This window comes from Cetorhinus maximus, chromosome 4 (assembly GCF_964194155.1).
Source record: "Cetorhinus maximus chromosome 4, sCetMax3.hap1.1, whole genome shotgun sequence".
NCBI classification, from domain to species: domain Eukaryota; kingdom Metazoa; phylum Chordata; class Chondrichthyes; order Lamniformes; family Cetorhinidae; genus Cetorhinus; species Cetorhinus maximus.
The window spans coordinates 52,785,535-52,808,458 of NC_135882.1; the positions used below are offsets into that span (position 1 = coordinate 52,785,535).

At 39.7% G+C, this 22,924-nt stretch overlaps 1 protein-coding gene across 1 annotated transcript in view; it reads left to right on the forward strand.

The window, feature by feature from the left end:
* eif3hb (eukaryotic translation initiation factor 3, subunit H, b) overlaps positions 1-22,924 on the forward strand; it is a 165,827-nt gene that overhangs the window by 95,463 nt on the left and 47,440 nt on the right. The window contains exon 3 of the mRNA XM_078540198.1: positions 16,778-16,945. Within this exon, the coding sequence (XP_078396324.1) occupies positions 16,778-16,945 (168 nt within the window). The remainder of the gene's footprint in view (positions 1-16,777; positions 16,946-22,924) is intronic.

The following is a 22,924-nucleotide window of genomic DNA, read 5'->3' on the forward strand; positions in this document are numbered from 1 at the left end:
AAGGAGGGAGGGAGAAAACAGGGAACTTACAGACCTGTTAGCCTGGCATCAGTAGTAGGGAAAATGCTAGAATCTATTACAAAGTATGTGATAACTGAGCACTTAGAAAATAATGGTAGGATTGGGCAGAGTCAACATGGATTTATGAAGGGAAAACCATGTTTGACAAACCTGTTTTTTTGAAGATGTTACTAGCAGGATTGATGAGGGAGAACCAGTGGATGCGGTGTATTTGGATTTTCAGGAGGCTTTCGATAGGGCCCCACAGAAGAGATTAGTCAGTAAAATTAAAGCAAATGGGATTGGGGACAATATACTGGCATGGATGAGGATTGGTTAATGGACAGAAAGCAGAGAGTAGGGATAAACTGGACTGTTCTCAGGTAGGTAGGCTGTGACTAGTGCAAGGATTAGTGCTTGGGCCCGCTATTCACAATCTATATCAATGATTTGGACGTGGGAACCAAAGTTCCAAGTTTGCTGATGACACAAAGCTAAGTGGGACTGAGAGTTGTGAGGAGGATGCAGAGAGCTTTGAGGTTTTTAAACAGGCTAAGTGAATGGGCAAGAATATGGCAGATTGAATATCATGTGGAAAAATGTGAAGGTATCCACTCTGGTAAGAAAAATAGAAATGCAGATTATATCTTAAATGGTGAGAGATTGATAAGTGTTGACGTCCAAAGGGACCTGGAAGTTCTTGTTCATAAGATACTGAAAGCCAACATGCAGGTGCAGCAAGCAATTAGGAGCACAATTGGTATGTTAGCTTTTATCGCAAAGAGATTTGAGTGCAGGAGTAAGGCAATCTTGCTGCAGTTGTATAGAGCCTTGGTTAGACCACACCTGGAGTAGTGTGTGCAGTTTTGGTCTCCTTACATAAAGAATGATATACTGGCCAAAGAGGAAGTGCAACAAAGGTTCACCAGACTAATCTCTAGGATGGCAGGATTGTCCTATGAGGAAAGATTGAGGAGACTAGGCCTGTACTCTAGAGTTAGAAGATTGACAGGTGATCTCATTAAAGTGCAAAATTCTTACAGAACTTGACAGGGTAGATGCAGGAAGGATGTTTCCCCTGGTTAGAGGATATCTAGAACCAGGAGACACAGCCTCAAAATAAGAGGCCATTTGCGACCGCGATGAGGTAGAGTTTATTCAGTCAGGGGGCGGTGAATGTTTGGAATTCTCTATCCCAGAAGGCTGTGGAGGCTCAATCATTGAGTATATTCAAAGCAGAGGTCGATAGATGTCTAGGTACCGATGACCAAGGGATATGGAGATGTTGAGGTAGAAGATCAGCCATGATCTAGTTGAATGGTGGAACAGGTTTGAGGGGCGGATTGGCCCACTCCTGCTCCTATGTTTCTTCATTCCTATGCTTGTTCTATGGGCATATGGTTATGTATGCTGCAAAATATGAAATTGTGGTTGCATTTTTTCATGAAAATCATTCTTGGGAAATTTCATGGTTGAATATTTTCTCATAAAAATGTTAAATCAATTGGCTGCAAGTCTCCATTTATGAACCTACATTTTCAATATTGTCATTTCTATATTATTGTCACTTCTTTCTAAAGTCAAATTTCTTTTCAATAGATTCCCAATTTCACTTTTGATTGCATGTTGACATTTTTCAGTTTCTTACATCATTTAATATAAAGTGCCCATCACGCAGTACTTTATCTAACATATACTTGTGTGATTTGATTGAAATAACTCAAGCAAGAAAAATAAGTGACCTGGGACTTTACTGATAGGTATTCTGTTTGCTTATTATTTAGTTCACTTCCCTATAAAGGTGTGGGAAATTTATTTGAATAAAAGCAAACTGGCAGAAATGATCAAAGCTACACCAAAGCAAAGCATTTCAATCATTATTGCCAATACAAATGTCAGAAACGAGTACTTACAAAATGTAATGTGTAGCCATTGACTAACAAAAAATGCAAATGCAATTTGCTGCCTGCTTTTATGGTGGAAGTGGGGTGGGTGGTTTCCATAAAAATTATGAACTTCTTTGCTAAGGTGCATAGAGGAAAGTGCATGGGACCAGCACCCGCATTGACCTCACTAAAGCAGTTTGTTATCCAACAGCTCGATGGATAAGGGAGCCAGCTTGTTTGCACTAATGCATGCCCCCAACAGAGGGTGTGAAAGTTGTCTTCATCAGCTGTAGCTGTATGTTACACATGCTTTCTGTCAGTATTTTTGCATAGTAAATTCTTAAGTACACATTTATAACAGAAACTGCGTATGTAGGTTTATACTGTAATTACTCCTTCCTGCCTGTTGAGGTGCTATTGCACCATTATGCTCAGGAAGTTATAATTATAGCATGACCAGTTTACATTGACAGTTTGTACAGTGTTATAAATGCAAACAAAATTGGTAGAAATGTAGACATAAGGACAGAATGTACAACTCTGAAATGGAAAATGAATCAATCATATTTACATCCCCTGATTCAACCAGCCTTCTTTCTCAGCTGAGCACTACATTTGATCTTGGCTCCCATCTACAATGACATGAAAAGTTGACTAGTAATGTTAGTGTGTTAAGATGACTTAATTGGCCCAAGTCAGATGATGTTGGTCAGATTGGTTTGTTTAAAAGGTTTTGTTCCTTTTTCAACCAAGCACCCAAGAGTTGAAATGTGTGCTTGTGATTTTACCTCTTCTGCTTTCTGACACGAATTCAACACCATAATCTTGCATTTTGGGGTTAGGTATGTGGAGAAGCTTATGATTTTTTAAAAAGTTGTTTTGCCAAGCATTCAATTTATTTTTAAACTTTGCTTTTTCATTTTTTGTCTCCAATTTTCTTTTATTTCTGAATGCATTACCATGTTAGCAATACTGCTGAATGGACACAAGGCATTATCTGATGCCTCAAGTACCTAGGTTTCACATGATTCTTGACAGTGCATGTAAACAGGCATTATAGCTAAACCCAATTCTGTTTTCATCCAACATATATATGTGCAAGGGGATCACTAAATGTTGAGTAGAAGTGGGCGACTTGATCGATTTTTTTCTTTTCTTTCTATAACCCAAGAGTGCTGAGGCAAATTGTAGTTCCCCTGCCAGGGCAGGTAATTCGTTGCAGGTAGTAAATGAAATGGAGCATCTGGTTAGTGTGGTTTACCTGCTCAATGGACAAATTCATGAGTCATCATGTAAGCTTTTCCATATTCTTCTGCCTGAGCTTTTTGGCAGGGAGAATTGAGTTATTTTTTTCCCCATGGCCACCAATCCTACCTATTATTTGATGTAAATTTGACTAACCCCGCCACCCATGAAATCCTGCCCATTAGATAAGTTTCCACATATGTGCTGATTACTTTTTCATCTCTCTCAAGCCCTCCATTGTCTCAGACTGTTTTTCCAATATTCAACTTTGGCTGATTCGCAATTTCCTCCATTTAAACAGTGGATAGACTTGAAGCATCTGCTTCGGCCTCCATCACAAACTCTGTACACATTCCACTGACACTACTCCCCTCACTCATTATCTTAGGGTGAACAAGACTGTTTGAACCTCAGCACCCTACTCAATCCAAGCTGAGTTTAAAAAAAAATTATTTCATGGAATGTATACGTCACTGGCAATGTGAGCATTTTTTGCTCACCCTAATTGTCCTTAAGAATCTTGGTAATGAATCTGGTAGGGTAGCGGTTTTGTTGCTGGACTAATAATCCAGCAAATGAGACTTTAAATCCCACAGGGCAGTTTTGAATTTGAATTCAGTTTCTATTTTAAAAGTTGGCAACAAAGAACAGGTGTCAATAAAAGTAACCTTGAAGTTGTTTATTGTAAAAATCCAACAGTTTCACAAATGTCCTTTAGGGAAGGTTACCTTTCTCAATTCCCACTCTGATCTATATGTGACTTCAGCCCTGACTCCAATGTAGTTGACTCTTAGCTGCCCTCTGAAAGTGCTTAGTGAGTGGCTCAGTTATTTGAAATCGCTATCAGCCATTCAAAAAGGAGGTGCGTCACCACTTTTGCAGAGCAACAAGTGATTGACAAAATAAATACCAGCTTTGATACTAATACCCATTTCGTGAGAATGAATGAAATCTTCCATGTTGCCCACATGAGGCACTGGGCGAGCCACAGATTTCAGTTTGAAATTGTTAATGCAAGTTTATATTTTATTCTGCCATGTTATTTTGTCATATGTCACACAAACTTATCTTGGGCAGAATCAGAGCCAACCTGTATCAGCAGTCAGTTTTCAAGATGTCATGTTATGAAACCTCACCAGCTAGTAGTACCTGTGACTAGCCTTTCAACAATGTGAGTTCTGCTGTAAAGCCGTGAGAAGCCACGTTGCTTACTGGCAAGTTGTCCTATGACGAAATGTCCAGGCTGTTCAATTATTCGAACCAGAATTTGTGTTTTTTCTGGTTCTGTTGCTTTCAAGAAACATGAATCAAATTCAAAGGAAGATCCAGCTTTAAGTAGAGAATGTTTTCAAAAGTGTTCTAGAAAAGATGAACAATATTAGCAGAATTCCATATTGAATCATACAACCATGCTTTACTGCCAGTGAGGTGCACAGGAAAGAAATGTGTTTGTGCAGGTCAGTTAAGTCGTGTCATTATAGTTCAAATCTTAAAATTGCTTTAATGGTGTGCTGCTACATAAAGGCACTGCCTGGTGTAGCATTAAACTAAATTGAAGATCCGTTCTAATGAAAGATCATAGACTGGAAACGTTAACTGTTTCCCTCTCCATTGATGTTGCCAGACCTGCTGAGCATTTCCAGCATTTTCTATTTGTTTTAACAGAAGATCTAAGATTTGATTCTCTGTCCATATTGAGATGGCAGCCAGTGAAACAGTTAATTTTGCTACAAATCCCACTAGTTGGGGAAAAAAATTAAGTAGGATTCCTACTCCTATGCACTGATCCCTCATGGAAAGTTTGCATCTACAAATGCTTGGCTTGTCTGTGATGCTGTTGCAACTCCTGCCTCTACCCCACCACCACTGTGGCCAATGTTCACTCTCTAACTTGGGCAAAGTACTGGAGGATAACTGGCATCTGTGGGGCATAGACCAACAAGGAAAACTGACATCTGCAGAACATAGATCTATGGCTTCAGGACACTGTAGGAAGGGAAAAAAAATGCCATATATAAATCGAGAAAATTTGTACTTTTGACACTGAATTATTTTGATACATATATTTAATTTTGTTGGTTTACATTTTGTTTCATGATGAACTGATAATTCTTGAGTCTGAAACCTTGCAATGATATTGAAACAAAATAATTGTCATGGCAACCTTCACATATTCTGGAATGGCTGACAATTTCCATTGCTTAACAGATTTTCAGATCAACTCGTTCTCATTTTATTCATAGTCATAAATTTGCATAAACACTGACTCATGTTTCCTTGTTACTTCAATCCTTTCTTCTTCTACGCTGAACAAGAAAGCCAGAGCTGCTTTCATGCATACCTAGGAAAATTGGGGTGATGTTTGTGTAGCTTGATTTCTAAACAATTGACAAGTTTTCATTAATTTCAGATAATTGTAATTGAAGGATATTCTACACTTTTTGAGGATTCTGCAGGGTTCACAGTGATGTCTTGGTTCAAAATCTGTTTCTGTAAAAGCAGAATCTTTTAAAATGATAGCAAGAGCTGTGAAGTTTGCAAGATAAGCAACACTACCTCAGAATTATAATTGCCATTGCTTCTAAGCACATGCCACAAAGCCTATTTCACATTACACTACATTCAGTTCACAAGACAACATAAATATTGATCAAGATAAGCTTTACTGGTAAGGTTTGGAACAACATGAGACCAGAACATGGAATTTATTAAAATAATTGAAGCAACTGGAAGATCAATTTCTGAAAATCATGATTTATTATGAATATGTTGCTTGTCTTTAAAAATCAAGGAGGCAGATGTCTTAACTGTATGGGGAAGTGCATAATATTTTATAGACAGAACAATAGAGAAAATAGTAAGGAAAATATAGATTGAGGTAACAGGCCATTGCTGATGACTTCACTATAAAAGCAATGTTTATTCTTTCATTGAATCCTGCATTAATTTATTAGCTTCAAAAATGTTGCTGTAAGATACGAAACAGATGTTTAATCAGTTACAACAGTGTTTTGTACAAGTTGTTTTATAGGATTTTATTTTGAGCACAGAAGAAACAGTTTATAAGAGCTACAGCTGCAAGTCAATCAATCTATTTTCCCAAGTGAAATCTGGTATTGGACCACTGCTGATGTGTTATTCAAATGTGTATTTCAGTCTTCTGTGAAGATGATAAACACTTAAGAGATTTTGAAAATTGACTTGGTTTCCATGGTAATAAAGCTTGATCTATCTTTTAATAACTCTTTGCTTCCAGTGATGATGTAAATTTGGTACTTTTGGAGCTTAGTTAATACTGTGGCTACCTATGGTTCGACGTGTTTGACGTGATGTGAAAGAAGTCAGAAGGACTCTGAAATTAGTAGAAATATGATTGTTGCACCTCTTGTTTCCTGTGTCTTTTGATTTGTGGGAGAAGGGTGCAGAAGTCATCCATTTCATATTCTCTTTCAAAAGCACAGGTGACTTGAATCGTATTTACTTTTTAATACAGAAAGTTGGGGCTGGTGGATGAATTAAAATCTTACCCACCTTTTAGTGTTTTGATTTATTTTAGAGGTTTAAACTCTGGTAAGTTCATTGCAAATGTATGATTAGAAATCCCAACATTTTACTATAATTTAGCTCTAAAGCAGGTAATGTTTTTTCACTTAGAATAGGGGAAGTAACAGACATAATACTGAGGCTGCCACTGTCTCTCAGAGGATTTTGAACTAAAATTGAGCAATAACGCTTAACTGGGATATAGTCAGCCACTGATGAAAATGATGGTGCTGAACAGGATGCCAAATGGAACTGATTGTTTAGTCCTCTTGACAGTTTAATTTGAATTTAACAAAAAACATAGTAATCCTACCTCTGGTGTCAAACGCCACACTTGTAAAACAATTTAGAAGTAATTATTTTTATGTCTATTGTTTGGATGAACAATGTTGTAATTCCTGGTGCACTAGAGAGCAATTTGCTGTTCTGTTTTCCTCCGTTATGTTCATTGTGTTATAAGCTCCAGTTTGCTTTAGTGAACGCTAACATTATTACCGGGTGTAAATTTATGAGGGCGTTCCTGAGATGTTGCCTTTTTTCCTTTACAGAGAATTTCCTTCCACTGTCATTGACAGGGCCCTTGACATTGTCGACCACATTTCCCACACTTTTGCTCTCGCTCCTCCCCCTCCCTCCCAGAACCACAATGGGGCTCCCTTTGTCCTCACCTTCCACCCCACCAGTCTCCATATTCAGTGAATCATTTTCCACCATTTCTGCCCCCTCCAGTGCGATGTTACCACCAAACACATCATCCCCTCCTCTCCCCTTTCAACATTCCTAAGGGAACGTTCCCTCCGTGATACCCTGGTCCACATCTCAGCTACCCCCCAACACCCTGTGCTCTTCCCTTGGCACCCTTTCACACAAACACGGGGGATGTAACACCTGCGATTTCATCTCCTTTCACCACACCATCCAAGGCCCTAAACACTTCTTCCAGGTGAAGTAGTGATTTATGGGTACTTGTCTCAATTTAGTTTTCTGTATTTGTTGCTCACAATATGGTCTCTACATTGGGAAGACCAAATGAAGATTGGGCGACCACTTTGCAGAACACACTCGCTCAATCTGCAAGCTTGATCCCAAGCTTACAGTGGTCCATCATTTTCATTCTTCACCTTGTTGTCACGCCGAGATCTCTGTCCTTGTCCTGCTGCACTGTTCCAATGAAGCTGGAAGAGCAGAACCTCATCTTTCGATTAGGTACTTCAAAGCCTTCTGGGCTCGACGCCGAGTTCAACAGTTTCAGCCTATAAACTCTGTCCCTCTATTTGGTTTCCTTTTCTTTGCATGTTTCAGTTTTTCTCTTATTTTCACTTTCAGATAGTAACACACCTGCTCGAGGCGTATCTTTAGTTTCTTTTTTCCATTTTTTTGCCCCATCCCTGTTCCTTTTGCCCCTTGAGGCTAACTATTTCTGTCATTCAGTCTCTTCTGTCTTCCATCCTATCTCAGACCTTTCCTTTTGACCTTGTCTCATCCACCATTTACTCAAAACCTATTACATCGCTAGCTTTCCCAATTCTGATGAAAGATCCTGGACCTGAAACGTTAACTCTCTGTTTCTCTCTCTACAGATGCTGCCTGACCTACTGAGTGTTTCGACCATTTTCTGTTTTATTTCACAGAAGTTTCCAGCATCCACAGTATTCTGCTTCCCAGCCACTCTAGCCTTGACCCCTTTTAACTATGCATTTTCTGCACCATTTCCCAACTGTCCTTTCCAAGTTTTTCACACAAGATATCCATCTCCTGCTTCCATGATTCCTATTATCTTCAGCTCCTGATCTTTCAATTCCCATTCCTGGGTCTATGCACATCCCTCCATGGTGGTACTTCATCCTATTTGTGCAATCTCTTTTAGATTCACTTTTTACAACCTTTTAGCCTTCTGACTGTGGTCTGCTTTGTATCCTTCCTTTTCTTTACTCATCATTGGTAGAAGAGCTTTTTGATGCTTAAGCCCTGATCTCTGAAATTCCTTTCTTATATCCTTCCAACTCCCTCCTTCAAAAAATCATTGTAAAACCCATCTTTTCATCCTAGTCTTCAATTATACCTCCTAAACAGGCTCCCCTTAGTTTGGTCTTTCATTCCTCTTATTACTATTGCTATTCTTTAAAGTGCCTTGGAACATGATGTAAATTCAAAGCACTGTATTATTGCAGACTATTGCAGTCTTAAGTCTCACCTCCCCAATTAGTACTCATGTTGACTCCTGGGTAATTTTAACCTTCAGAGATGGGTGAGTTTGAGTGGGATGGGGAGTTAAACTATAAAAAATTTCAAACCCAACCTGCTTCACATATTCCTGCTTCAGGTTTAAACAGTTTTAGGACTGGGGTGGTGGGCAGAAGACAAACCTGCTCCTGTGCGGTGGCTCCCTCAACTAAATATTTAATCAGGTTGTATGCCTCTGATATTATTTCTCCTCCAGCTTTAGCATGGTTATCTGAACCACTGTTCACATTTTTTTGGGCAGAGGTGCTGCTGGTGCTAATGGTTTTGCTGTCACAACTTAATTGCCCCTTTAGACCCACCTTTTGTTTACTTTATTAGGAAGATTTAATTTTAATAATGTTATTGGAATTTATTGTGGAGTAAAAGTGGGGCCTGTGTCTTTGTGTGTATGTCGGACTTAATTGAATTGAAGGCAGCTGGTCTGAATGCTTTGATGTATCATAAGATAAGGTAGAAACAAAAAACTACTGCGGATGGCATCTACTCTTCTCTTCTCCACCGATGCTGCCAGACCTGCTGAGTTTTTCCAGGTAATTCTGTTTTTGTATAAGATAAGGTAGGTTTGAAATGTTAAGTAGGTAAACAGGTGTAAAGGGAACATTTGAATTTTTAAATAAACCAGACTAGCTTGAATTCAAAAGAGGGGGTGAAATGTTTCACCTAGCCAGGAGAAGTTAAGAGACAGTATGCTTATTTTTCCCAAAGACTACTAGTAAAATTGATACTATGATAGATTTTATTATTAGAGGGGTAAAGTCCAAAGATATAGTGAAACAATGGGAGTTTTTATTCAATGGGGAAAATATGTTTAAAGAGAGAAGGTTGTGTGTAAGGGTAGGCATTCTAAGATCTAACACAAGTGTGAAAAGCCTCCAGCATCTAAGCCTCAAGCTGCTGTCCACAAGCAAAAACTCACTTTAAATTTGACTGGTCAGGTTATTGTGCGTCACTTTGCCTGGGTCTTTTAAAATCTGGGTGCCTTACTGTTGCCTGAACAAAAGTGTAACTGGGAGTTAGGTTAACTCGGGGATTTTGAAGTTATTATAGTGGTAATTTGTAGATCTGTGTATGTACTTAAAATCACTTCTTCTATTAATAAAGGTTTAATTTAGCTTTGTAAGAAACCTGTAAGACCCAGTGGTCTTATTACTGGTGAATTCAAGGCATGCATCTCAATAAATACAAAGTGCAAAACAGTTGTGGCAGTTGTTTCAAGTTTCCCTTTGGGATTTGAGCAGCTCAGCTTGTACTGTCAGCTGTGCCATAACAACTTTATGATCCCCTTTTGCCTTGAACCATCATCCCTTTTTGTCATTCAATCACTCCTACCTTCATCCTATCATAGATCTATCCTTTTGTTCTTTTCTCCCTTCTACCACCCTCCTTCCCCTACCTCTATACTTGCTTATGACCTGTTATATCACAAACCTTTGCCAGTACTGACAAAAGGGCAGCGATCTGAATTGCCAGCAGTGTTTTTTTTTCTTCCTCTCCATTGTTGCTGTTTGATCTTCTGAACATTTCCAGCATTTTTTGTTCCTACTTTAGTGATAAAGGAGCTCTACACATGTATAGCTGTACAGATGCTCACAGCTCCCATTTCTTGAGTGGCTAATTTTTATCATGAGAGATTTGATAGAAGTGTTCCTCTTTTCGTAATATCACTCACATTTTAAAAATAAATTAAGTTTCTAGGAGCTCCAGTGCAGTTGCACTGCACTTGGACAGATTATCTACTGGAGAGGGTCTTGCATCTTGCTGAACAGCATTAGAGTGCCAGATTGCAAGCGTGATGAGTTATATAATTAACTTCATTCAATTTGCAGCTGAAACCACTACCCAATAACATGAAAGTGCACCCTAAATCTGAGATTTAGAGTGATCCAAACTTTTAAAAATTAAATGAAAATTAAGAATTGTTATCTAATTTTGTGAAAGTGTTCACTTCTCACATTTGAATTTGTTGGACACTAGAGACAGTTAATGTTTTTCCTGACCCGATGAAGATATTTGATTTTATGTTTTTGATTACAGCATTGAAAATATAGTAAAGCTGCAGTTCCCTGAAACAATTGAAATGTTAATGCATTACAATAGTACTTGCCAACTGCTATAGACTGTTTAAAGTATTTTAATAAGCATGACTGTCTCTTGGCATAACAAGGAACAAAGAGAACTTTTGAGTTTTTATTTCTTTTGAGGCCATTATAATTTTGTTCAGAGTTCTGTTGAATCTAACTTCCAGGCATGTGAATTATAATATGCCAACTCTTTCACTGCCAGAAAGCATCCAAAATTTCACATAAAGCTGAAAAACATTTTTGCAGTTGCTTTACTTCCTCATCTACCTAGGTTTTATCCAGCTGCTGGAAGTTTGTTGAACGCAGGCAGAATGACTCGCTGACTTCAATGCTGGCACTAAGATTTCAGTAAAGCTTAATGAGCATGTGAAATGCTTGTTTTTGTCCACATTATCTGAGGATAAACGCCCTTTTCCCTTCCAAACTTGGTATGAATCTATAGTGTACAGTTTGGGCTCTTTTAATGTAAGGATGAAGTGCTGGTGATCACAGGCCTGGTTGTTATCATGGTAATTTGAGATGATGAATTCAGAGTATTACACAAGTGTATTGCTGCATTGGGATATTGGCTCAAGAGTGATTTTTTTATATTAGTTTACCCTGAAGCATATTGGCATCAATAGTCTAAACGAGATTAATGAAAACCCTATGATTGATTTTTCTCCCTGTGGGAAGTGGCTAGCACCTCCCTCCTGGCATGCCATAATTAGTAACTTACCATTTGGGGAATTGCAGATATGATGCCACGTCTTATCACTTTGGTATATGACTCCATCATGTTGCTAACGAGCTTCTGCATTTTCTAAATTGTAGTTATAATGGTGCTTTGTCAGCAGTCTTGGCCAGAGTTTAGGAAACAGAGCTGTTCCTTGCAATATGAGCCTGTTCAGGGGGAAGAACTGGAAAATGGAACTTGACCCATAGAAGTAAAAGCTGCTGCAGCCTTCTTCTGGCTTTTCTCATCAATTTCCTTTACTCTGTTCCTGACTGCTTTTCCCACTCTTCACTACTGTTGCTATGTACCAAGCTGTTCTGTCTATCCTTCGCATTGCAGCTTGAAGATTCCAGCTCTTTGCTGTTCCTGTGTGCTGACAAGTTACAGAATAAAGGGTTGGGGGATGGGGTGGTGGCGAGAAGTGTGGTGTAAGGGATGAGTGAGATGATTCGGCCATGCAGTGGTAGATTAGAGAGCCAGTCACAAGTTGAATCAGTAATGAATTTATATTTTAATGAAGTGGGAACTGAACAAGTGTAAAACTGTTGAGCTGTAGTTTGATTAGCACCATGCAGTTGTATCTTTGGGAAACAGAAATAGTTGCTCAAAAATTTCAAAGCATCAAGTAATACACCTGTGCACAGGGATTGGCATTTTATCACTGATGGCAACATTATTAGGATATTGGCATCAAGTAATTTTATGTTTTTGTTGTATATTGGTATTGTCCCCAAAAAAAGAATAATGACAACCCTGTGATTGAATTTTCTCCCTGTGGGGAATAGTTAGAACCTCCCACTGATAGCATGCCATTCTACACTCCCTTTTTTCATATGTGAATTTTGCATTCTAGCAAAAATTATTTCAAATGTTAATTGTTATGAAGCATGACTACAGAGTGGATAGCATGCCTTTAATAAGACTTAGAAAATCTGTGTTTCCCCCCCACCCCCCCATTTTGATGTAGGAATGTTAATGTATTTCTCAAAGTTCAAAGACCATTCAACTTGTAAAGCTGTCAATCATTGATTACATTGCTGCAAGGATTTGATTTTGCTTGAGTGATCACAAACAGCAAAAGCAGGATCCAACCTGGGAAGTGATCTAAAGGTGCAGAGGACAGCTACTTTTAGTGGTGTGGATCCAATGTTGCCACAAATGAACTCTTATTCTGAAGAGGCGAATGCAGGGCAAATTTACCTTAAATGGCAAAACATGTTTTCAGGAGGTTTTTTTTGTTGTGTACAAGAGAGGTTATACTATTGCAGCACTTTTGCATTGAATGCTCAATTTTTAAATTGAGTGTTTTTTTATCTATTAGTTGGATATGATTTTTTTTTCCAATGTATAATTACTATAAAAGATCGTTTAACTAAATTTCTGTCTTGATGGACCATGAATTGTTAAATGTGAATGATATACTTTAAAAAAAAAGTGAGACTAAACATCAAAATGTGGTCAAATTGATAAGATTTTCTTCCCTTATGTTCCCAATGGCCATTGTTGGTGAAAAGCCTCTAAATCTTTGGAGTGAAAACTATGGGGATATTTAGAATTTAAGCCACATTTCCTATGTACTGGAGTCATTTTCTCCATATCCCAATGTTCCTCATTAAAGTCCTTCTGTTAAGCGGCAGAAATGTCCTCTCTGGCCACCATTCCTGATCTTCCAAAATCCTTTTAACTTTTTAATTTTTTAGTAGCATTCATCATTGTATTGCACTTCACTCCCAAACTGGATTTTGCAAGTCAATGAGAGTAATCAATAACAATGTTCTTTAAGATAAGGTAAAAATAGTCTATAACCTGTATTTTTAAAATTTGCTCACTGGGTGAGGGCATCGCTGGCTAAACCAGTCTTTATTGCCCATCCCTAATTGCCCTTGAGAAGGTGGTGGTTAGCTGCTGCCTTGAACTACTGCAACCGTGTGATGTAGGTACACCCATAATGCTGTTAGGAAGGGAATTCGAGGATTTTGACCCAGCAACAGTGAAGCAGTGGAGATATAGTTCAAAATCAGGATGGTGTGTGGCTTGGAGGGGAACTTGCAGGAGGTGGTGTTCCCATGCATTGCTACCTCTGTCCTTCTAGGTGGTAGAGGTCGCGGGTTTGAAAGGTGCTGTTGAAGGAGCCTTGGTGAGTTGTTGCAATGCATCTTGTATAGGGTGTACAATTCTGCCACTATGTTGATGGTGGAGGGACTGTCAATCAAGCAGGCTGCTTTGTCGTAAATGATGTTTTAGGAATGTCATGTGGAAATGATTGAATTCTCTCTTGTAGCCATTGCCCAGTACTTGTGTGGCGAGAATGGTATTTGCCACTTAGCAGTCCACGCCTGAATGTTGTCCAGATCTTGCTGCATATGGGCATGGACTGCTTTAGTATTTGAGGAGTCATGAATGGTACTGAACATAGTGCAATCATCAGCAAATGTCCCCACTTCTGACCTTATGATGGAGGAAGGTCATTGATGAAGCAGCTGAAGATGATTGGGCTTAGGACACTACCCTGAAGAACTCCCTGCAGCAATGTCCTGGGACTGAGATCATTGTCTTCCAACAGCCACAACTATCTTCCTTTGTGCTAGGCATGGCTCTAACCAGTGGAGAGTTTTCTCCTGATTCCCATTGACGTCAGTTTTGGTTGGGCTCCTTGATGCCACATTTGCTCAAATGCTGCCTTGATGTCAAGGGCAGTCACTGTCACCTCATCTCTTGAGAGTTCAGCTCTTCAGCCCATGTTTGGAGCAAGGCTGTAATGAGGTTACAAGTTGAGCGGTCCTGGCGGAATCCAAACTGAGTGTCAGTGAGCAGGTTATTGCTGAGTAAGTGCTGTTTGATAGCGCTGTCAAAGACACTTTTCATCACTTTGCTGATGATAGAGTAGACTGATGGGGCAGTAATTGGCTGAGTTTGATTTGTCCAGCTTTTTTTGGACAGGACATACCTGGGCAATTTTCCGCATTTCCTGGTAGATACACCATGTCTCAAATCTGGGTGATCACAAACTAGAGTTGCCCAAAACCTGGACACTTTTATAATATCCCATACACCAATTTTAGTTGAGTAATTTAAAAAATAATTTACCTGGACGATTTGGCTAGGTGCTGCATTGGCACAGTGTGGCTCCTGACTTGTCATCGGCTTCGCCACTTCACACGCCGCTTTATATCCTGCTCCAAGCGACCCTTCTCCCCACCCGGCCTAGCTTGACCCAAACTGCCCACAACCCGAACCACCCAACCCAAAATCCGGCATGGCCAGGGTCCCACGGTTGCTGGATTTGGAGAACTATATCTGTATTTTATGATACAGCTTCTTTCGGGCGAAACATAACTGCACATTTTGTAGAACAATTTAACTCGCAGGAAGAAGTAGCGTTTAAATAGCAAGGTCCATAAAAATTGAATCATGTATCAAAAAAAGCAGTTGGCAACTGACCAACTTCAAAAAGTATTTAAGTTTTACCCACCCAAATTCTAAGGACACCCTATTGATATATGTGTCAAGTACAGGTAATCTTCATTTGTGTAGGCAAGATGCTGCATACTATTAAATACTGTTGAAAATATAATTGGGATAAAATTTGCAGCCATTTTAAAGTTACTATTTTGGTGGACACGATGTATGACTGTCCTGTGTTTTTATTTTAATTAAACATTGCTTCAACAATGAAAAGTGATTATTAAGCATTCTCATATTTAACCTTTTTTCATGTCAATCAAGACAAATAACAATGCTATAATTGGCATTCTGTAATTTGTTTGATAGCTGTTTTCAGGTGTGTGGAATAGTAATTTATTTTTTATTAGTTCATGGGATGTGAATGACACTGGCAAGGTCAGCATTTGTTGCCCATCTCTATTAGACCTTGGGAAGGTTTTGGATCCAATAATTATTTGGGATGGTTATAAGCCACCAGGCACATTTCCAGCTAGAGAAAGTAACAGAAAATAATTTTGAGATTTAAGTAGTAGTCAAGTTTGATGGTCAACTATGAGTCACCAGCCTTGTTTAATTTTAATGTCTGGGGTGTGGCTGACCATTTTGTTTTGAGGTGCTGAGCATTTTAGACTTTCTGTTAACAATATTTTAAGGAAATGGGATAAAATTGATATCTTTTTTGGATGGTCGCAAGCCCAAATAATAGCTATTGCTATACCAAATAAGTTTGACATTTGTGCGGGCTTTACAAATTTATTACTAAAATTCTGCACACGTCAAACTCGATGATACCATTGCATGCTGCCTAATTCCCACTATCTGTAATAGTTGCTGATTGTTCGGGCTAGTAATTCTAAGACTATAATTAGAATATTTTCCACATATTTTTGCCTTGCAACAGTTTCTATATGCAGCATAATAATGTGCTTAAAATCCTTGATCAGAAGTAGATTTTCTGAGGATGATTATAAATTACTTGAGGTTCACTTATACATACTTATACATCTATTATACATTTCAATGCTGGTTGAAAATGTATATGATCTTTGATTGACAATTTCAATCACCTTCAGGACTACCAATTTAAATATGCTCCATACAATGGTAGTATTTTCTATCTAGCCTGAGAGGTTTTACTGAAAACTTTAAGGCTTTGAGTACAATTTACAGTGAAGAGTAACGTACAATGGAAACCACTGTCATAGTATAGAACAAGCTTAAATAAATTCTTAACAGTGTTTAAATGGGAACTATAACAATATGAATAGTAGCTAGTGGATTCAGTTAGTTGGATTTTTTTTTGCTGCTCCATACCAGAGTAGTTCAGCATTGCATTGCACAAAAGAATCAATAACCTATGGGCTGAACTGGGGGATAATTATTAAACAGTAGCATTCAAACCAGCAGTTTTTGATGTCAGCTACACATGGGGTCGTACTCCCTTCTATACTGAGTTAAGAGTTGATAGTTCAGATAAGTGTTTAATTTTTTATTTGAGTGGTGAAGTTTATTGAGGGTAGAGTCATATTAAATCATAAAATATATCAGCAGTTTATGCTGTTTAAATTGTAATTTTTTTTTGTTTTTAAATGATGGTTTATTTCTGTTTTGTTTTTCAGTTCAATACCAAATGGAAATGATGAGAAGCTTGCGTCATGTTAACATTGACCACCTCCACGTTGGCTGGTACCAGTCGACTTGCTATGGTTCTTTTGTCAGCCGAGCTCTGTTGGATTCCCAGTTTAGTTACCAACACGCAATTGAAGAGTCTGTGGTCCTCATCTACGGTCAGTGACGTTTTCCTATTCATTTCTTCTACTTTGCTGTTTACCTGGCAGTGCTGCCTGGCAGCCCCTCTCAGTAAATACCAACCCAGTGTCTGCCTCGGCCCTAGCAGCAGCTCAGTCTAGACAGGGTTTCCTTCTTTCTGTTTATTTTTTTTGCTATCAGAGCCCTGATGTGTACATTCTGGAATGCTGAAGTTGCTGCTTCATTTTTTTTTTCATTCCTCTTCCCCCTTGTTGATGGCGGGTGGAACAGGACCAGATGTCTAACAAAAACTGATTGCTTGAGTCTGGCTCAGTACGTGACCTTACAGTTATGACACATTTTGCCAGATTTCTCCTCTGACAGGCGCTCACAAAACGTAGACTGTTCTTAGCACAAAGATTTTCTTCTTTCTGCCCATTTAGTGGCGTTTCCTTTACTCACTAAACCAGATGTTCTGTGCAGTATCATAGCTGTAGGTAAAACATCTTTATTGCCTTCCCCAAGCTCACTATTTGCCATAGCTGGCAGGCTGTTACAAAGTTTCCAACCGAGAAGTAAATGTTACATCCTGAATATCTGTCAGAAAAAATACTAATGAACACGATTAATCTTTGGGTAACACAAAAATTGTTTCAGTATGTTAACAATCGGATTACAGTAGAAAAGCTGTTAAAATATACTTTATTCATTGGAATTTTTTTTAACATTTCCTTCTGAATTTTCCATTTGTATCAAATTTTCTGTTCTACATCATTACTTATATGTAGGAATTTGTTTTCTGTTTCAGTTTTCCATTTATATGAAAATACTTTTGCACGGTTTCTCCCAAGTTTAGCAAATATAATTAATGGGGAAATAAAACCCATGTACCTTGAAAGTGGCGCTGTAGAAATGTGGCTAAACCCAACATTTTATCAGAAGAAAGCTTGACCAATTTCGTCTGTTTAAGCAGAAAACTGAGATTACATTAAATAAATTGATAATGGACCCAAGATAAATTGATTTCACTGTATGCATATAAATTTACAATCTTCAGATTATGTGTATGGGTTAAATCTACACATGATAGTGCAGTGGTAGATTGCATTAATATGCCAGTGCAGTTTACCATAGAAGAATAGGTGCAGTAATTTTCCACACCATGCCTTTTCTGAGTAAATAGCAAGGTGGGGAAACTGGAGTTACTGCAAATTGTTCTTTTATACCTCCCTGTGGGTGTTCTGCACACCCTTCCTATTCAGAGAATAGTGCTTAATGTTGATGGGACAAAAGCCAAATTTGTCACTTGCAAGACAATTGTGGGTCATGTATTCCTTGTGATATTTGGTATTGCTAGATCCTTGTTTTTTTTCTTTTTCTGGACAATGTCATCTTTAAGCATTAAGTCTCTCTGGTTTAGTATGATTTAAATATAATGTCAAGTTCTCTTTACTCTGCCCTAACAAGACTCAGACTGTCCTCAGAAGAACACATTTTCCATTTCCCCCCAAATATAGGTGTTTGAGAATCAGGTTCTCTTTACCAATTCATAGCTTTCACTCCCCAAGAGATATTTTTTTTCAGATGCATTTTAGTCATGGTTCCAGAGAACTTCTGGAGTTTGAGTGATCTGACCAGGAAAATAAAATATAACCCGTGGATGTTTGGTATCATGTCAAAACAACTCTCTCCATCAGTGCAAGAACTCTCATTATGGATATAAAAGTTTATTTTTTTCCCACCAAGTATAGGGCAGTCACTGTATCAAGGTATAGACACCGTCTATGCAGCTTTTCATTCATTCATTCATGGCGTGTGTGTGTTGCTGGCAACACCAGTTAATGTCCTTGCGAAGGTGATGATGAGCCACCTTCATGAACCACTGCAGCCCATCTGGTGAAGATGCTCCCATGGTGATGTTGGGGAGGGAGTCCCAGGATTTTGGTTTGGTGACAATGAACAATGATATATTTCCAAATGAGGATCGTGCGTGACTTGGAAGAGAACTTGGAATTGTAGGTGTTTCCATGCTCCTGCTGCCCTTGTTCTAGATTGTAGCAGTCGCAGGTTTAAGCAATGCTGTTGAATGAAGATGCCTTGGTGAGTTGCTGCAGTGCATCTTATAGATGGCACATACTGCACCCCCAGTGTGCTGGTGGCAGAGGGAATGAATGTTTAAAGAGGTGGATTGGGTGCCAAGGAAATGGGCTGTTTTGTCCTGAATGGTATCAAGCTTCTTGACAATTGTTGACTCTGCACACATTCAGGCAAGTGGACAGTATTCCATCCCACCATGGTGTCCTGGCCAATATTTATCCCTTAATCAACATCACAAAAACAGATTATCTGAATGTTATCACATTACTGTTAATGGGATCTTGATGTGTGTAAATTGCCTGTCACGTTTTTTACATTATAACATTGACTGCACATCAAAAGCACTTCATTAGCTGTTGAGCACTTTGGGATGTCCTGAGGTTGTGAAAAGCACTATATGAATGCACATTGTCTTTTTTCCAGACTTGTACCTTGTAGGTGATGGTAAGATATTGAGGAGTCAGGAGGTGAGTCAGTTGCCACAGAATACCTAGCTTCTTGTAACCACAAAAATGTGGCTAATCTGATTAAATTTCTGGTTAATGGTGACACATCCCAGGATGTAGATGGTAGGGATTCCATGTTGGAAATGCTGTTTGAATGTCAAGGGAAGATGATTAGATTGTCTCTTGTTGGAGATGGTCATTGCCTGGCATTTGGTATAGCATGCAGGTTACTTGCCACTTATAAGCCAAGCCTGAATGTTATACAGATCTATTTGCATGTGGGCATAGACTGCTTCATGATCTGATGAGATGTGAGTGTTGTTGAACACTTCACAATCATCAGCAAACATCGTAACTTCTGACCTTATGATGGAGGGAAGGTCATGGATGAAGCAGCTGAAGATGGTTTGGCCTAGTACACTGATTTATGTAACACCTGCAGTGATGCCCTGGGGCTAACATGATTGGCTTGCAATGGCTACAGCCATCTACCATTGTGCTCGGCCTGACTCCAGCCAGTGGAGAGTTTTCCCACTGATTCCCATAAACTTCAATTTTGTTAGGGCTTCTTGATGCCATGCTCGGTCAAATCTTCATTTAATATTCACTGTCACCTCGCCCCTTGTCAGCTCTTTAGTGGATGTTTGGGTCAAGGCTGTTATGAGGCCTGGAGCTGAGTCCTGGCAGAACCCAAACTGAGCATTGGTGAGCAGTTTATTGGTGAAAAGTGTTGCTTGATAGTACTGTCAGTGACTCCTTCCATCAGTTTGCCCATGATTGGGAATAGGCTAATGGAACGGTAATTGACAAGTTTGGATTTGTCCTGCATTTTGTGGACAGGATATATCTGGGAAATTTTCTGCTTTGTCAGGCAGAGGCAAGTGTTGCAACTACACTGGAATAGCTCGGTTAGAGGTGCAGCTAGTCCTGATGTCTTTAACGCTATGGCTGGGATGTTGCTGGGACCCGTGCCCTTGGCTGTATGCAGTACACTGTTTCTTGATATCACATGGAGTGAATTGAATTGGCTGAAGACTGCCTTTTGTGCTGGTGGGGATCTCAGAAGAAGGCCGACTTGGATCATTCACTCGGCACTTCAGGCTGAAGTTGGTTGTGCCTTGTCTTTCAAACGAATGTGCAGGACTCCACCATTGTTGAGGTTGGGGACGTTCATGGAGCCTCCTCCTCCTGGTAGTTGTTTAATTTTCCATCACCATTCACAATTTGATGTGGCAGAATCACGGAACATTAATCTGACCCGTTGTCTGTTTTGTTTACCTCTGTCTGTAGCATGCTACTTTTATTGTTTAGCATGCATATAGTCCTGTGCTGTAGCTTCAACAGATTGGCACCTCATTTTTAAGTATGTTTGGTGCTTTTGCTGGCCTGTTCTTTTGCACTCCACATTGAACCAAGGTTGATTTTTATGGTACTGGTAGAATGGTAAGGTTAAGTTGGGCCATTAAGTTGCAGATTCTGGTGGAATACAATTCTGCTGCTGATGGTTCATGCTGCCCAGTTTTGTGGTGTTCTGAATCTACCCCATACAACACGATGGAGGATGCCCTCAGTGTGAAGGCGGGGCATTGTTGGGCTTGAACTACTGTCAACGACTCCCTTCCATCAGTTTCCCAATGCTTGAGAGTAGGCTGCTGAGGACTGTCACAGATAGATGCATTTACAATGGGTAGATGCATCTACAACAGATAGATTGGTGAGGAAGAAGCCAAGGTTTTCCTCCCTGTTGGTGTTCTCACCACCTGGCTGAAGCCCACATTGCTGTGGGTTTGGAATCATATATAAACCAGTAAGTGCAGTGGATTCCTTTCCTTTAGAAAATTAGTGTATCAGATTTTTGAAATTATTTATGGGATGTGCGCATCTCTGGCAAGGACAGCATCTGTTGTTTATCCCTAATTACCTTGAGAAGGTATTGGTGAATTGCCTCCTTGAATCACTGCAGCCCACCTGTTGGAGGTACATCCCCAGTACTTTTAGGAAGGAAGTTCCAGGATTTTGACCAACTGACAGTGAAGGAATGATGATATAGTTCCAAGTCAGCATGGTGTGTGGCTTGAAGGGGAACTTGCAGACGGCGTGTTCCCAAGTCTGATGTCTTTGCTCTTCTAGGTGGTAGAAGTCACAGGTATTGGAGGTGCTGTTGAAGGAGATTTGACTATTTGATGCACACTGATGCACCAGTGGTGGAGCCGGTGACTATTTAAGGTGGTGATGGGGCACCAACCAAGTGGACTGCTTTGTCCTAGATTGTGTCCAGCTTCTTGAGTGTTGTTGGAGCTGCACTGATCCAAGCAAGTGGAGAGTATTCCATCGCACTCCTGACTTGAGCATAGTTGATGGTGTACAGGCTTTGGGGAGTCAGGAGGTGAGTTTATGGCCACAGAATTCCTAGACTCTGACTTGACAATATTGATATGACTGGCCAAGCTAAGTTTCTGGTCAATGGTAACCCCCCAGGAAGTTGATAATGGGGAATTCAGTGACGGTAATGCCACTGAACTTCATTGGAAGATGGTTAGATTCTCTCTTGTTGGAGATGGTCATTTGTGTGGTGCGAATGTTATTTGCCATTTAACAACACACACCTGAATGTTGTACAGGCCTTGTTGCCAAAGGATATGATTGCTCAGTATCTTGAGTTGCAAATTGTACTGAACACTGTGTAGTCATCAGTGAACACCCCCACTCCTGCAGCAATGTCCTGGGGCTGAAATGATTGGCCTGCATCAACTACAGCCATCTTCCTTTGTACTAGATATATTTCCAACCAGTCGAAGGTTTTCCCACAATTACCGTCGAGTTCAATTTTGCTCGGGACCCTTGATGCCACACTTGGCCAAATGCTACCTTGATGTCAAGGGCAGTCACTCTCACCTCACCTCGTAGGTTCAGCTCCTTGCCCATGTTTAGAGCAAGGTTGTAATGAGGTCAGGAGCTGAGTGGCCCTGATGGAACCTAATCTGAGCATCGGTAAGCTGGTATTGCTGTGTAAGTGCCGCTTGATAGCTCTGTTTTGGTGACGCCTTCCATCACTTTGCTAATGATCGAGTGTAGACTAATGGGATGATAATTGACCAGATTGAAGTTGTCTTGCTTTTTGTAGACAAGACATGCCTGGGAAGTTTTCCACACTGTTGGGTAGCTGCCAGGGTTCTAGCTGTACTGGAACAGCTTGGCTAGGGGTGTGGCTAGTTCTGGAGCATACGTCTTCAGTCTTACTGCCGGGATGTTGTCAGGGCCCCTGGTCTTTTCTGTATTCAGTGTCTTCCACCGATTCTTGATATCAGCAGCCTGTCCTTTACATGATCACCATTATTGATACTAACATCTTATTACAGATTTATTTAATTAACTTATTTCAGATTCCCCAACCACTGTGGTAAGATTTGAACTCGTGTCTTCAGATCATTGGCCTAGTACAGTAACATAACCAGTATGTTACTATTCCTGCAA